Source organism: Ramularia collo-cygni (genome assembly GCF_900074925.1).
Source record: "Ramularia collo-cygni strain URUG2 genome assembly, contig: RCC_scaffold02, whole genome shotgun sequence".
NCBI lineage: Eukaryota > Fungi > Ascomycota > Dothideomycetes > Mycosphaerellales > Mycosphaerellaceae > Ramularia > Ramularia collo-cygni.
The window spans coordinates 568,254-584,260 of NW_019716256.1; the positions used below are offsets into that span (position 1 = coordinate 568,254).

At 51.9% G+C, this 16,007-nt stretch overlaps 8 protein-coding genes; 1 reads left to right on the top strand and 7 right to left on the bottom strand.

Moving 5' to 3' along the window:
- Positions 1-325: 325 nt before the first annotated feature.
- RCC_01760 (uncharacterized protein) lies at positions 326-1,514 on the bottom strand (the record flags this gene model as incomplete). XM_023767046.1 has 2 exons in its annotated part: positions 326-1,370; positions 1,423-1,514. 2 exons carry the CDS (start codon positions 1,512-1,514, stop codon positions 326-328), a joined length of 1,137 nt encoding a protein of 378 aa, XP_023622814.1.
- Positions 1,515-2,294: 780 nt separating this feature from the next.
- On the bottom strand, positions 2,295-2,930 carry RCC_01761 (probable Arp2/3 complex subunit Arc16; the record flags this gene model as incomplete). XM_023767047.1 has 2 exons in its annotated part: positions 2,295-2,642; positions 2,706-2,930. The coding sequence occupies 2 exons, from the start codon at positions 2,928-2,930 to the stop codon at positions 2,295-2,297; spliced, it is 573 nt and encodes a 190-aa protein (XP_023622815.1).
- Positions 2,931-3,319: 389 nt separating this feature from the next.
- On the top strand, positions 3,320-5,788 carry RCC_01762 (uncharacterized protein; the record flags this gene model as incomplete). Its single annotated transcript, XM_023767048.1, has 1 exon — positions 3,320-5,788. The coding sequence occupies one exon, from the start codon at positions 3,320-3,322 to the stop codon at positions 5,786-5,788; it is 2,469 nt and encodes an 822-aa protein (XP_023622816.1).
- Positions 5,789-6,422: 634 nt separating this feature from the next.
- On the bottom strand, positions 6,423-7,502 carry RCC_01763 (related to dienelactone hydrolase family protein; the record flags this gene model as incomplete). XM_023767049.1 has 5 exons in its annotated part: positions 6,423-6,763; positions 6,815-6,997; positions 7,053-7,099; positions 7,154-7,262; positions 7,313-7,502. 5 exons carry the CDS (start codon positions 7,500-7,502, stop codon positions 6,423-6,425), a joined length of 870 nt encoding a protein of 289 aa, XP_023622817.1.
- Positions 7,503-7,952: 450 nt separating this feature from the next.
- Positions 7,953-9,779, bottom strand: RCC_01764 (related to beta-glucosidase; the record flags this gene model as incomplete). XM_023767050.1 has 3 exons in its annotated part: positions 7,953-8,012; positions 8,082-8,487; positions 8,545-9,779. 3 exons carry the CDS (start codon positions 9,777-9,779, stop codon positions 7,953-7,955), a joined length of 1,701 nt encoding a protein of 566 aa, XP_023622818.1.
- Positions 9,780-10,467: 688 nt separating this feature from the next.
- On the bottom strand, positions 10,468-11,361 carry RCC_01765 (probable SEC4-like Rab/GTPase; the record flags this gene model as incomplete). XM_023767051.1 has 3 exons in its annotated part: positions 10,468-10,790; positions 10,878-11,145; positions 11,332-11,361. The coding sequence occupies 3 exons, from the start codon at positions 11,359-11,361 to the stop codon at positions 10,468-10,470; spliced, it is 621 nt and encodes a 206-aa protein (XP_023622819.1).
- Positions 11,362-11,896: 535 nt separating this feature from the next.
- Positions 11,897-13,906, bottom strand: RCC_01766 (related to NCA2 protein; the record flags this gene model as incomplete). The annotated part of the gene is made up of 1 exon (XM_023767052.1): positions 11,897-13,906. The coding sequence occupies one exon, from the start codon at positions 13,904-13,906 to the stop codon at positions 11,897-11,899; it is 2,010 nt and encodes a 669-aa protein (XP_023622820.1).
- A 522-nt stretch (positions 13,907-14,428) lies between these two features.
- On the bottom strand, positions 14,429-15,561 carry RCC_01767 (probable C-4 methyl sterol oxidase; the record flags this gene model as incomplete). XM_023767053.1 has 3 exons in its annotated part: positions 14,429-15,076; positions 15,133-15,403; positions 15,533-15,561. 3 exons carry the CDS (start codon positions 15,559-15,561, stop codon positions 14,429-14,431), a joined length of 948 nt encoding a protein of 315 aa, XP_023622821.1.
- Positions 15,562-16,007: the final 446 nt, after the last annotated feature.

Below are 16,007 nucleotides of genomic sequence, written 5' to 3' on the forward strand. Positions count from 1 at the left end.
TGGCACACAGCAAGACCACGCTACATCATGGAGCTAGGCCAATCGTTCTGGATTGAACAACTCAAGCCTTCTCGATTCGTGGAGGAATCTGTGGGTGGTGACCGGGGGGAGCCAACCAGCGACCTGTAGGCTGTAGATGGTGTGGCCACGGTGAGCGTGCAAAGGCGGGAATAGTGACGATGTTGCACGAATTTCCGCTTGCATGGTCCCTATCTCTCAGTGCAGAGTTTGCTCTATTCGTAAAAACCTGCGATCTAACAGACAGGACGAAAAGACTACATGCACCATGGCCTCCATACGATCATCTCATTAATCGGTCTTCAAATCAAGGGTACTCACCCCAGCGAAATGCCTCTACACCTTTCTCCTCCTCCTCGAGTGCAGTCTCAAAGTCCACCAGAAACAACCACCGAATCTTCTCGCCAATCCCCTTCTCATACCAATCGTTCAACGCCTTGGGATAGAAATCAAAACATGCCGGATCAACCACAGCATCATCATGCGCCATCAACATCAAAACATTTCCCTGCCCATCAAACTCCCCCAGTCCATCAATAGTCCAATCCGCCACCTTCTTATCATGGGCGAAACTCTGCGTCACGTAGAAGAAAGGCTTGTCCGCTTCACCATGAGGATGCATGTCTTGCAGGAGATGTCCCGGACATACTGGTCCTCTACGCTTCATTGGTGATGGAAAGATCTCTTTTGGCAGAGGTAAGTATTCCGTAGGTCGGAACTCACCGCCGTGGTGAGAGGCATCTCCGCCCATGAAGATGAAAGTGTCTGGGTTTGAGGATGTCCTTGCGAGACCGCACATGTGGCCGATGGAATGGCCGGGAGTGTCGAGGAGGTAGAAGGATCCATCGTTGAAGTAGTCGTATGCATTGAACCTACCGATCTTCATACCCTTCCCTTCATCCTYGATGTCAACTTCTCGAACTTGACGACCTTCAAAATCAGTCTCTAGGAGCGTGGAATCTTTCTTCTTCGGGTACCCTGGAAGATACGCGGCTTTGAAGCCAGGTCCTACAACTAGCTCTGTGGAATGTGGGAACAGAGCAGGATTCCCGACGTGGTCCCAGTGGTGATGAGACCAGATGATAGATTGGATTGCYCCACCGGAAACATCGACGCCATTCTCGGTGAGGATTTCAGAGACATCCTTCTCGACATTGATGTACCAGTTGTTGTTTACAAATCTGGAGTAGGATGGTAATGCATCCCAGTCTTTGCGTACGCCTAGGTCGAAGAGAATGGGTTTGAAAGATGGGTGTTCGATAAGGAACGAGAACGAAGGGCCGCATAGTTCGGGATGACCAGTATATTCAGGCTGCAGGAAGTTGGAGATTCCGAGACGGAAGCGAGCTGTGCTGATGGGACGTTATGGATGTGTACGGGTTTTTGATGAAGCATTACTCCTACCTATCAATACAAGAGACCTTGACTATGTTGGCAGATTTGGGGAAGTGAAGATCTGGAGCAGATTTTGGAGGTGCGAGATACTTGTCTGCCATCTTTCGTATGTTACAAAGTGTTGCCAGGTTTGGCCAACAATGAACTGACGGGAGATCAGATACCCTGGTGGATTCATCGTTAGCGTGATTACGTGAGACGAAATATAGGTGCATCAAGATGAAAGCTCTTTTCACCACTTCATCTRGATTTGATCACCAACAATCTCAAGTCAACGACCCAGCAGCTCAAAAGCGGCAGCATGGTCGCAACGTGGACTGGGAATGCAATGCTGGAATGGTAGGTAGCTCGTCCGAAACCGCCTTGACAACAGATTGGAAAAGCATCTGTAACTGTCTGCTGTATCCTTCAGCCTACGGTACTCGTCAATAGGCGTAGAATGATCAAACGATCACAAATAAGCCGGAGCGTCTTCTAACCTATAGAATGGGCTTGTGCAATGTGCATATCTGACATATCATGAGCGTTCACTTGTGGTCATCTCACATCCGAGAGTGTGTCCGCAAGACGATTCATTCTTCCGAGGAGTGCGATTTGGCTGCGTATAACGCTTTGGCATCTGAACGGCTAGGATCAGGCGAAAAGACTGCAGCAGTGTTTCTGTGCCTTCTGCCTTATTTTGTGCGGCATCCACCTCCATATAGATCCCACTGAGCTGATTCCATACTTCATTTCCGTAGAAGCATTCATTCGTATAGCTGTTTGCAGTACCACATCGCGTCATCGAGACGCTGCTCTAGCACTTTCGCTTTCACTCTTGCGCACGCACAGCGGCATAGTGCAAGAAGCTCTAGCCACCGGCATCATCACCCCCATGGTGCTCAAACCGTCCTTCGATCAGACATGACCCGCACGATGCTGCCTGGTCCAGCCAACTCCACAAGCTTTTCGTGCCAGCTCAGCAGCACACTCATTGCCTGACCACCTCCCTCACCACCACCGAAATTCCGCCCTGATGCCTGTGTGAATCCCGTGCCCTGCGGCGTGACACTCTTTCCCCCGGATTTCTCTGAAGGCGCAACCATTCCCATTCCTTTGTAGAGATACTTCATCAAGGTATCACAAATCTCGCTGCCACCTTCTGAGGAATATATCCGCTGGAGAATTGGTGTCATTTCGGCTTGCCGTATGGACTGTAGGATCTCGATGACTGTGTTCACGTGGATTGCCTACAATAGGGCAGCTACTCATCAGCACTGCGCAACCCATGTTGAGCATTGTTGTCTACGAACCTTTCCAGACTCGTCCGCGCCGTATGGCGGGTTCTCCAGAGCTCCAACCAGTGCGCCTTCTGCATTGCCTCCTCGTAATAGTTGGCGGATCTGACCCGCAAGAGTTTGTACATCTGCGGTGGAGACTGGTTGTACGGCGGGGGTGAGAGATGTGAGGTCGAAGTTGTAGGACGATTCGGGATCCAGTGCGTCAATGTTGATCGTTCTCCAGTTAATGGCTGCCATGTTGTATTATTTGCGAGTGTCGCGGGTTGTAGGACTTGCGAACAAGAAAGTTGAATCCGTCGGAGTGGTTGTGATTCGCGAACGCGGGCTCCATCGCAACGAGGGCTACCTTACCAACTCACCTTACTCTCAGCAGCCTCAGGCACCCTGTGGCGTAAGCGCGTGAAATGCCGAGACTACGGAGCACGTCGCGTCACCTCGAATCAACAACGAACTACTTACATTTACTCCAATCAATTTACGACGCGCTTGGCCTGTGATGACCCATTGAAGACACCGTTGTTCAGTGTACTTTTGGCGTATGCGGATTTTCAGACCCAATTCTTCCCGTTCGTCTGAAACGGAAACATTTGCAATCATCCATACAACAAACCTGATGCGCGAGAGTCATGGACCGGGATCCCGTACATAACGACGACGCTTCGAATCAGCCCAGTGTCGGATACGACGACGCYCTGAAACATCTCAATGCCGGACCTGGGCCAGACTGGTCAGGAAACTATCCGGACACAGAGGACGAGACGGACGAGTTTGGCGCGAAGCTCGCCGCGTATGAAAAGAAGCGCCTCGCGCTAGAGACGACCGGGTCGGAGAGCAGGAATAAAAGGCGTCCGAAGACCCCGCCCAGCCCGCGACAAGTGGCGTGGGACGAAGCCGTTACGAGGCATTGGGCGGATAAGAGAGGGGAGGAGGCGGAGGAGAAGACGAGGGAGGAGCAGGCGGAGGGGAAGGGGAGGGAGAAGCCGTTGCGTGATCGATTGGAGCGAAAGCCAGAGGGCAGTAAGCCCAGAGAACCCTTCTGGAGAGCAAAAGAACGGCACGCAGATAGGACTGTCGCGAAGGAGAGCGATGCAACGCGACCAAAACAGCATGTGCGTGCGGTGAGCGACGGATACCCGCCCGCCGATCCGCCGGTGAATGTTCCCCAAGGGTGGGGCCACAGGAATAGGCACCGCGCTAGCTGGTTACACAGATCTACCACGGAAGGCGAAGCGTTGGGTTTAATACACAGCGTGAAGCGTGTGGACGAGGACACGGTCCTTTTACACAAGACTTCCTTCACCGGCGACGACATTCTAGCAGCTGGGCAGGACTCGCCCATGTCCGCGCGACGTCTACGGCAATTCTCATCGCCTTCATCGCTACATCACATGAACACGACCATCCCATCAGCGGAGCAAGACGTAGACGATCTGGAGTTCAACGATGATTCCGTTCTGGTCTCTACTCCGGCGGTGAACACTCGCAATCGCAAGATCGATGAGCTCATGAAGGGGGAAACTGTAGATGTAGAGAGGCATGGCGTCACGACGCAAAGACAAAGCCGCTTTGCTCTGAGCAGCGCGACAGACGACCGCCCGGTGAGCGCTCCTGAGGGCGAGAACAGGCCATTTCCACGGCGAAGGCGTGGCGCAAAAGACAAGGAGGAGGCTGTGATTGATGAGAATGTCGGGGGGCCCACACCTTTGCTAAACGTCACATCCAAGAAAGAGGGCTCGCAGGAAAATGGACGCAACGATTCAATAGACTTGTTGAGAAGGCTTGCCCGGGCTTCCAGTCTGTCACCTACTCCTGCGTCTGACAAGGTGGTGCGCGAGTATCCGGACACGAAGAAAGTTATCGAAGAGAAACAGAAGACCAAGGAAGACGATTGGGACGCCAGTGATATTCCGACCTTGCGGCAGCGCGGAAGGGACAAGAGAACGGCGGTCGACAATATCTTCGCTAACGTACCTGCGAAGCCGGATAACAACAGTCAAAAGACACGAGCTGTTTTCTCAAAACTGGCGGAACGAGACCCTCGACGAATCAATAGCGAACCTTTGCAGCCAAAGTCCGCACTAGATGCTATCGTGCAAGAGGCCAAGGCCAAGCATGACTCAAATATTGGCGACAGCACTATGGCTTCTCTTGAAGACATTGTAAATCCAAACACCGACAATTCCTCGATAAACCTTGATACGGACAAGAAAATAACGGTAGAGGATACCATCGAAAAAGGCGAGGCTGTCTCCTCCTCAGAAGAAACTCGCCGCAGAGAAGTGCGGGAATTTGAAGAAGCAAACAAGCGCCTTCGCGTGGCTAGGACGTCTATAAAGGACGCGGACCGTGGGCTAAGAAGGTTGGAAAACCAACTCGAAGCTACAGAAACTGAGCCAACTAAAACCCGCCCTGAGGCCAAGAAAGGTACAGACACCGAGGCAACCAAAGTTTCTCCTGGAATCAACAAGAGTAACAAAGCGTCAAACACTGGCAACGTGCAGATCCGCTATGCTGACCATCTGCGAGAGTTCACACCCTACACCGATCATAACGGGCGTACAAGGTGCAAACACTGTGGCGGTTGCTATTTGTCTGTTTGGCGTGGCATGTGGGTCGAATTCCGAGAACTTTTCTATACCTGGGGTCCAGAAGAAGATGGCGCTCCCCTAAAGATGACGTGGCTAGGGACCATGTTTGCCATATGGTGGGCATGGATCATCGCCGAGATCGCAATGTCCACGCTCTTCAACCCATGGCTCTATGATGCGAGGTTTCCCTTTGTAACAATCACTCTGATATATCGAATTGTCCGCGAGCCTCTGGAGACCGCGGAATGGGTCATTGATGTTGTTGGCAATCTTGTCTTTGGAGACAGTGCTGAGGTGGTGGAGCCGTTGACAAGTACTGCTGGGGCTTGGATAAGGAACTCTACGCCTACGCCGATACATGAGCGAGCCGTGAGGGGGAATGATGGGGATTGGGTAGCGGCTGCTGCGGCTGCTACTGGCGCTGCTACGAGGATGGTAGTGAGGAGTGCCATGGATGCTGTGGATGAGGCGGGGTCGATGTGGGACGATGATTATTTGAATCTGTGAGTTGGGACGGGCAATACAGAACCGAGATCTGGATTATTGGATTGAGGTTGATGATTCGATTGGCGTGGAGTTCTATACCCTTGCAACTGTTTGGTCTGGTTGGTACATGGCCTTGAATATGGCCAGTTGAGATGGGAACGTTTGTCGTATGAAAACCAGCAACATACACCTTGCATTCCACCTCTGTCGTGATGGAGATTTTAAGCCGCGAGAGCACTTCGACCCAATCGTTGTTCACTCTCGAAAGTGTAGCGGTAGACCACGACCTCACTGACTGAATCCGTTCACTTTGATGCGACGCTCGATTAGGTCAAATGGATTGTGATGTGTAGATTTGTGGGGCGTGCAGTAGCAGACCGAGCTTGACGGACGATGCTCGAGACACACACAGTCACGCCCTATCATGTTTCATAGCATATTGTTGTGGAGAATGAACGAAAACCAAGACCGGCCCCAAACTTTATGAAAGTCATTCACTCACTCTTCGGCGGGCCGCACCTTTGCCGCAGACGAACCCAATTTAACCCTGCGGTAGGGGCTGCAATAAGGCTGCAGGTAGAGTTATGTGCATCACAGATTCAAAGATAATCACCATTCAAATAGTGATACAGAGACCATGATGCTTGAAAAGACTCTAATCTTCCTTTGCCCAAGCGTCCAACCATCTCACGGCCTGGAAATAAGCGGACTCCTGCGCAAACGCCTTCTTCTTGTCCGTAAGGTTAGTCCGAACGGCAAAGCCATGTTCAGCCCCGGCATAGAGAGACGTCTGGTAGGTCTTGTTCGTCGCAATGAAGATCGATTCGATGGTCGTTCGATTGTCAGGGGTGTTTGAACCATCCAGCTCACCAAAGGCAATGCTGATAGGCTTGGTGACAGCGCCCCACTCTTCAGCAAGAACAGCTGAGGGATGAGCTGTGAAGCCAGCATCAAGACCTTTGCCCTCAGCCAAGAAGCGAGCTACGTACTTGCCGCCTGGAGTCTAATCAGTACATGCCTCGGAATTTGCTACCTAGGGGTACTCACCAAAACAGTAGCCAACAGATCCAATTCGAGATGCGTTGAACTCCGTACGAATCGAGCTGATTGCAGACTCGATGATCGACTCAACCGCAGCTTGGGGATGTCTGCTTCGCCACGCAGTCATGTTGAAGGTCGAGTTTGGGTCACTCAAAGCATCGGCTGGGACTGGATCGCCCTTGAAGAGATCTGGAAACGGACACATCAATGATCAGACCTGCAGATGGCGTGCCAGAATACCTACCTGGTGCAACTACAAGATAGCCAGCTTTCGCCAGACTGTCGGCGAGTCTGTACTTCATGTGAGCTCACTCTCCCAATCTCAACTTTGTGTTTTTGACCTACAGCCTATTGTTGACCAATTGCACGCCGAAAATGTCCGTAAGGTATAGGATGGCGGTGTCGGTCTTATTCGTCTTGCTATGATGAGGCGGATAAGCCAGGTACAAGCTCTCTGTTGAATCATCAGATTGAGTCCGGAAATCAAGACAGGAAAGCATTTACCTCCGCCAATGGTCTTCGTCACGCCAGTCGAAGCATTGCCATGCAAAACACCGCTGAGACAACTCCCGCCGCCATGCACATTCTTGAAGACTTCTCCCGCGTGCTCATACTTCAAATCTGGTTCGCCATGGGCCAAGCCAAGCGAGGCACTAGCAAGCAGCGCCGCCGTCCATGTGAATGCGTTTCTCATTTTTGGTTTGAGTTGCGGTGAGACTTCAGCTGGGTGTGGGTTGTGGAGGTGAGTGTAAGCACTCGTACTTGATAACCGACCGCGCCATCACCATATGCAGTCGCTGTCGATCAATGCTGATGCTGATAAAGCATCGATGACGCTGGAATGAAACTAAGCCTACAGATTCGATGCCCGGATAGCCAAGAGCAGCTTTTAGGCTGCACGCAAGACTTGGCATGCGTAGCGAATCGTAGGTGACGTCGGATGAACGTTTTGTGGTGAACAACATTTATGCTACATAGATGGATTGACTCGAGACAGAGACTGATCTACTATGAAGTGCCATACTAAGGTCATTGGGATGGGAAATTTAACGTTATGTCTCCTTCAGAAGGTGGTTGAGTTTCTGTGCGTGAAGAGGTCAAAGAGTTGATGTCCATCGACTGATACACATTTGCATCTATTTCTCTACTTTTCCTGGTAAATTTCAAAGGCGCTTACATATTCGAAGAAGCTCGCCTTGTAGTACTGCAATGGCGAATTAGCACACTTCCCTTGAGAGCTATCGATGGCTAGTTACGCGGGTTGATGACTTACCCTAGGCAACGCAGGATCCGAAAAGTTCACATATTGTATTCCGAAGGTGGCGGCGAAGCCTTGGGCCCATTCGAAATTGTCATAGAGGGACCACGCGAGACACCCTACGACGTTGACGCCCTCGCTCATGGCTGCAAGAATCCCTCTCATGTAGTCGTGGTAATAGCTGACACGCACCGGATCATACAGAATGTCCTGGAGTAGGGTCTTCCTGGACTCGCCAGGTTCAGCGAACCCGAACTCGGTGACCGCTATACCACCCGCAGGCTTCCAGGTATCTTGGATGTAATGGAGGAACGCAGGGACCCAATCAGTAGCTTTATGCAACCACGGCGCGCGGGCATCTGCAGCAGGTCCAATTACCCAGCCGCCATCCTCGGCCGAGTAAGTATAGCTGGTGTTCGCACTGCTTCATGTTAGCGACGGACACTGCTAAACGGCCATGAGGATTCCAACAACGCACCATGTTGGATAGAGTGGGTTCGAGGCGTTGCCCACGCACGCCTCGATGCCGTCATCAGGGGCAAAGTAGAACTGAGCAGTGTACGCATCGTGAGCGTAGAAATCAGCAGACCCATTGAGGGCTTGCTTCTGTTCTTCCGTAAAGTCCGGCAAGAAGTCCGAAACATACTCCTTGAGTGAAGCGGGATAGTCTCCGGTCAAAAAGGTCGGATCAGAAAACCAGCCCTCGTTGAAGTCCCACGCTCGCTGWACTGCTTCAGCATCCGCAGTCGAATTGGTCAATGGGACCTTGTAGCCACCATTGTGCTTGAGAGTGATGAGAGAATCTGGCATCATCGATTTCCCGAGCCGGTATGCCTGCGAATGTGCCAAAAGGACATTATGCCCGCAGTGAAACTTTTGCTGGATGTCCGGGATCGTCACATTCTTGAAGTTTTCGGCTGGTAGAGGATAGAAGCTACAAAAGACTATAGGCTCGTTCACAGTGAACCAATGTGTGACACGGTCTCCGAAAGCAGCATAGGCGATGCGGGCATACTCCACAAAGTCGGTTACGATGTCCTCGCTCAGCCACCCGCCGTAGGTATCCTGAAGGAGTAATGGCAGATCCCAATGGTATAGAGTAATCTGAGGAGTGACTCCGTATTCCAGGCAAGTATCAATCACATCACTGTAGTGTGCAAGCGCTTCCTGATTGACAGCACCTCGTCCAAAAGGCAATATTCTAGACCATGAGAGCGTAAAGGAGTAGGTTCTGACACCCATCGCGGCAATTCTAGCGATGTCCTGTTTGTWCAAGTAGTAGTTGTTGTCGGCAATGTCTGCGGTGTCGTTATTGGCAACATATCCCTTGGCGTTGTGAGACAAGGCATCCCATATCGACGGTCCTCGTCCATCGGCTTTGACGGCACCTTCGATTTGGTAGGATGCTCCGGCGACTCCCCACCAGAAGTCCTTGGGGAAGGACCACGATTCGTTCTTCTGTTGACCAAAGACCTGTTGTCCAGTAGGAAAAGAGGAGTAGTAGAGTGGCGGCGGAGGTACGAGGGAGCTAGATGGAACAGCCGTCGCCGAGACTGTCGTAGTAGTGGCTGCAGATGACACAGGGCCAATCAGGAGGTTCCAGACATCATCGACATTGAGGTTCAGAGTCGTGGAAAAGGTTGGAGTTGCTGTTGTGGATGTGGTACTTTGAGCGAAAGCAACGCCTGCAAGAGCGACCACAAGCACGTACATGGTCTGAATCGTATAAGAGGTGATCGCGATGCTGGAAACACACAAACCTTTCCAAATCYACATGTAACATTCATTTATACAGTGTCCAGGGCGGGGTACGACAATAGCCGGAGTAGCACGGAAACCAGCGTCCGTGCAGGGGTATGCTGGCCTTCGCGTGGCTGAAATGTGGAAGATCGATGTTGGTAAGGATGTGAGTGAGTGAACCTAAGGAGTGGATTATGTTATGGGCCCGTGAGGGGAAGTGGAGCTCAACTCCGCAATAGTCCTGTAGTTTATGGGGGTGTCAAAAGGCAACCAAATACAAGCAACTGAAGCCTGGAGTACTCACGATAAGCGATAATTGGCCTGATGCGCGACGCATAGTACGTATCTGTCGGATCAGTTAAATGCTCTATTTCGTTAAGATACGCGAGATGTATCGCTTTGTCGTCTTTTCACGACGGAAGAAAAAGCCGCTGGTTTATCCGCACAAGCCAGAAGTAAGTAGAAAATTCTGTACAATATGCCAGGTATGGTGGTTGCCTCGCGCTCGCGCTTCGCCCTGAACGCCGTCCTAAACCCTTCTGCCTACCTGGCGGGTATCCGTTCATTCATGATCCTCCCTGCCAAGAACGGGAAACATGCTGCGTCTCGGCATCGGTCTTCGTAAATGCTACTTGTTCCATGCTCACTCACACTGCTTGATTTAGCAGCAGTTCTTTCCCAGTCCGCCCGCAGCGGCACCGGTTCCAACTTGTACTCCAGATCCGGCATTCTGGGCTTGTGGCTGTTGAGTGTCGACAATACGCTTCTTGWTATCGCCCGCGAGGCTAAAGAAAGCCTTTTCGACGTTGATGTTGCTCTTGGCAGAGACCTCCATAAACGGAATCCCAAGCTCGTCGGCGAGTGCCTGACCTTGCTCGGTGGAAACGGCACGTTTCTCTTCCCAGTCGCACTTGTTGCCTATGAGAATCTTGTTGACACCTTCCGTCGCGTGTTGTTCGACGTTGGAGAACCAGGTTCGAATATCTGCACGTCGAACACGTTAGTTGGTTTGCTCCTGTCCACTCCTCACCGCCACTCCTCATGGCCTCGTCCGTAATGGAGGCGACTTACTGTTAAAGCTGCGCTCGTCTGTGACATCGTATACCAACAGGATGCCCATGGCTCCTCTGTAGTAGGCGGTTGTGATCGTCCGGAAACGCTCCTGGCCAGCAGTATCCCAGATCTGCAGCTTCACCCGCTTTCCGTCCAATTCAATCGTTCTGATCTTGAAGTCGATGCCGATCGTTGTGATGAACGAGGGTGTGAAGGAGTCCTCGCTGAAGCGCAAGAGGCAGCATGACTTTCCTACGCCGGAGTCGCCGATAAGGAGCAATTTGATCTGTACACCGCTGGTCAGCCTTACATTCCCCAGCACTTGTCCCCGTCAACACGCCCATCCAACCGCAGAACGACATGATGACGATGAACGTCTTTGTCGAGCCACAGCGTGGGTCTGTTCGGAGTGATACTCCCGCCTGCTGCCTGCACCGCGGGAAACACGAGCAGCGGCATGGGCAACACGTACCAGAAAGTCATAGTTGCGAGTGCCGGCCATTTTGGAGAGGTTGTTGGTGTTGCTTCGGATGTGCAGTGGGTCCGGCTGTCGTGCTAGTCTGGGTGCTCCTTTGTTGATGCGGTAGGTGGTGGTTCCGTGAGCCGCGGTGTTTTGAGGGTGCCGTGCAGTGCTGTACAAAGGCCGTCTGAGACAATGCGCTTTACGCTCGTGATTGCGCGGAGGATCTGCGATGTAGTAGGTCACGTAACTTGCGGTCAGTGGCGAGGCTGGAATCGAATCTTGTTTTGTCGTGACGGGGCTTGAAATGTCATGAGATGCACCCTCGCACGTGGAGATGATGGAGGCTAGCGCCCCTCAAAGCGCTGCTCCACAAGATACGGGCTGGGGACACACCTTTCACATGAACATGACGATTGCTACACTTATGACAGAGTACATGTGTGGGAATGGCCTTGGAGTGGTAAACCCTTCTTTGCGTAAATCTACCGCTCTGCTACTCATTTCATGAACGGACGGACAGTTCTGCATTTACGCCCTCATGTCTTGATATATACTGTCAGTACGGAAGGATGCTTTATGTCAACCATCTCGCATACGCCCATCGAATGCGATGAGCAACTTTCGTCTGCCTCTCGATTCCCATTCTTACGTCCGTCAACTCCTCCGCCTCTTCGCTGAACTCCTTGTAGATTTGGGTAGGCATGCTCTGTTGCGCCGCCTGCCGCAGCACATGAACCTCGCACAGCAACAGACCTTGGTCCTTGTAGAGCAACTCGCCGTATTCGGTTGGCGTGCTTCCTGTTAGAATACGATCAATGTTGCGCAGCTGACGAAGCATCATGCCTTGCTTTTGCGCGGCCTTGAAACCTCTCTTCTGCAAGAGACTTGATCTGATGTAGCGGTTCAGACCGTAGGCCACCAAAAGCCCCGGCGTGAGACTAATGAATCCTATCAACAGCTCTTGGGACTTCAGCAGGGAGTCGATACCGCCGATAGCGACCTCGACGTCCACCTTGGTCTTTTGGATCTGGATCAGCAGGGCACGTATCAAGTTGCCGCGAACAGCACCCATCAATGGTGATGTGAGATCCTTCTCGTAGGCTTTGAGAACTGGCGTGAGATCGCCTTCTCTAATTTTGGAGCGGAGAGCGGCAATATCGGTCTCGGTGAGACTTGCGCCGGATCCGGTGATGTTGGCAGGATTGTCCACAGCGAAATCGACTACCATGCGTTCCAGGCTTTCTCGATCGCCCTCGAGAGAGCGCTTCGACATGATACTGATCTCASTGCCCTCGTCATGTCGGATCGTCCCAATGAGTTTCCGTGTCGGTTCTACCACCCAGTTGTGCCAAAAGTCAACAACCGTGGTACCCAAGTCTTGTATCCATTGCACGATCTCGGCCTGGCGGTTGACCAGAATCCTCAAAATGGTGCTAGAAGAGAGTATACCAACAGTAATGGCGGGCCACCAGCGTATGATTCGTGATGGCTTGCCGTGCTCTTGCTTGATGTTCTTCGTAGCGGCCGCGTACTGACCAAGACCCAGGACTAGAACTCTTGAAAGGCGCTCGGCAACATCCTGCGGTGGTAGTGCCACGCCCTCCATGTCCATCGAGTACAACGGGTCGTCGTCCGTCAACTCGGCAATCACGCTGTCAAATTTGTCCAACGGAGTCTCTAGATCGTTAATCTTTGCCAACACTGCCTCCATCAACGCGACGTTTCTAGCCACTGACGTCTTCCACTTTTGCTGAACATCCTGCGTGCTCGGTGTTGCGAGGCCATCGCCGTGTGCACTCTCATTGGCCAAACCCTCACCCAGCAGGACTCCAAGTGCATTGGCATTCCGAAGCCGGATTTTCTTCAATGTCGCCTGCTTCTGCCCGACCTCGCTGCGAATCCTGGTCACCGGGCTCAGTATCTGTTTGTGGACTTCCCTCACGCTCTTTTCCCGTACAACCTGCCTTACGAGCCCATAGAACTGCTTCCACCGCTCTGTGATACTATCTGATGCATCATGGCTGGCCCCTTTTATGCTGAAGTTCCCACCTCGTGCCTTGACATCCGCCCATACCACATTGGACCAATTCCAAAATCGTAGCGGAGATGTCTGCAAACTGTACAGTGCCGTGCGTCTTTGAGTCCCCAAAACTTCGTCCCAGTACCACAGGTCATCGGAGAGAGCCACAGCCTCGTCTAGGATGTTATGGAGGACGTGCCCATAGACTTGAGTGGTCGCTTTCGATACAAGCAGCCATTCCAATTCCGTCTCAAATTCGTCCTTCTCGCTCGATCCGTCGACTTCTACAGCTGCTGAAGCTTCCGGTCGGTCAGAGAGTGTTGACAGCAAGCTCTGAATTTGCGATGGCTTGAGCAAGGATTTACTGTGTGAGCTGCTCGGAGACAATCCTCGTATTGCGCCTTGGAGCGCAAGTAATCTCGCAGGCGGTTTGATATCCTGGTCGTGTGGGAGATTAATCGCGGCGCGCTCGAGCGTCGGAGAGCTGGGGGAGGATATGGCTCCGAGCTGAAGTCTGTCCAGCTGAGCGTCTATCCGCCGCGTCAGATCGACCACGAAGCTCATCCTGGCTGTCTGTACCGCCTAAGATACTCGCAGTAGGTTCTTCATGTCGACTGTGCGATTTCGAAGCTAGGTTTGGTAGGAAATCAGGAACGACTGGAGGCTAGAACTAGAGGCGGATTGAAAGTGACGTGGACCGACATGTCACCCTGGATGTACAATGTCAACTGTCCGCCAATCTTCCATCATCCGTTTGTGCCATCACTGCTAAATCGGAGACATTTCAAACTCCAGAAGCACATTGAAATTTGGAGGCAGAGCATCTACAACTCACTATGATGATGGCCTTGGGGCTTTGAAAGCTGTACCGCAACAATGACTGATCTCAAATGCTCTTGTAGGAGACACATCCCATAGGCTGTTTATTTTCGCTGCTTCTGAATGTGCTATACTACATGCGTTCTTGTACCTTTCATTCCGCGCCTCGCGGCTGGTAATCGCTATCCCAACGCCTATGACAGCTGCTCGGTGCAGTTGCAAACACTCAATCTATACGCTGTTCGCTCCAAATTTCGTGACCACCCATTACATTGCCTTCTTCAGCTTGGCCATCTTGGCCTCTCGTCTCCTCTTCGAAGCCTCTGGTCCACTCTCGGTGTCCATGACGTAGTCCCACCATCTGAAGGAACTTGAGTAGTTGCCAATGAACTTCTCGTGATGCACGTCATGGTGCTCTGCACCTGCCCAGAACGGCAGAAAGTGGTGGAGACTCCAGGGAAATTCATATCCGGAGTGTGCGTCGATGGCCTGGAACACACGGCAAACGATCCAAATGTACATGGTCAGGATGTGCAAGTCTTTGGTGATCGCGCACCACAGAATTGGAGATCCAACAGTTCCCAGTCCCAAGACCATGACTTCAATCGGAGAGGCATATTCGGCAGCAAGACCGAATGGGGCGGAGTATTGGTGGTGAATCTTGTGGATGTTCTTGTAAAGTGGGCCCCAGTGCATGGCACGGTGCATCCAGTAGTGCCAGGTATCCTCCATGACGAAGAAAATCGCGATTTGGTATGCCATGGTCAAGAGGGATGGAAACGGCACGCTTGTGGCCAGTCCAAAGTATTGTGCCATTGGGTGGAAAAGCCAGATCTGGGGAAGTTCGACGGTGAAGTGACTGAGGAGAACGAGCATCGCGCAATCCCACTGTTCCTTCGCTGAGGGTAGTTTTTGCTGAGCGACCTGTTAGCATGTGATGTTCCTCAACCCTATGAAGCGGTATTACACACGTTCTGGATCTTGTACTTGTTGAAGGCGGGTATTTTGTCGATGATCATCCATGGCAAACTCCTTCCAAAGTAGAATGCCYCATGCATGACGAAGCTCATTATCCCAGTCGCCAGCACATCATTGCCAATGTATGCGTACCACGCGGCCCATAATCGCTCAAAGTAGTTTAAAGATACATTGTATTTGGAGATCTCCTCGAATTCGTGCCAGTAGGTGTTGTTCGTGTGCGGCAGCATAGCGTCTGCGAGCGCTGTGTAGGTCGCATTGTTACTAGAAGAAAGCAAATTGATCAGCTGCCGTGTTCTCTCCTGGTGAATGGTATGCTGCATGGCTTTGGGTGAGAAGCGAAGAGTGGCGCGTCGATGCCGGCAGCAGAGCAAATGGAGCGAGGCGACTCACAAAAAATCCATCCCGAGCGTTAGMGACATGATTCGTGCGGTCCTCGCCGGGCTGTGTGTGGATGTAGAGCGGGCACGATGGAGGTGTTGTTAAGAACGACCTTAAATGTGGGAATGTAGACCGATGAAATTGATCGTATGATCTTTACAATTCACTAGGGTTCAAAGACGCTAAGGTCGAGGCCCTTGCCAGGGCTTTTGAGAGTTGACTCTAGCGCCTTCGAATCTGGGATCCGTTCCGGGTTGCCACCAAGCTTTTGGCAGATCTCCCACCGATCCAGTGGTTTGTACATAATCTGTAGAACAGAGGGGGTTTGATATCGCTGCGCACATGCACCTGCTTGCATGCCGTCCTCCGTATGAACTTTCAGCACCTCACCTAGTCTTCGCAAACATTGAAGACCATTGTCAGGACACAGCCGAAGAACAAAGCACAGCGATCTTCAGGAGATGACAGACCCTTGTAAATCAGATCT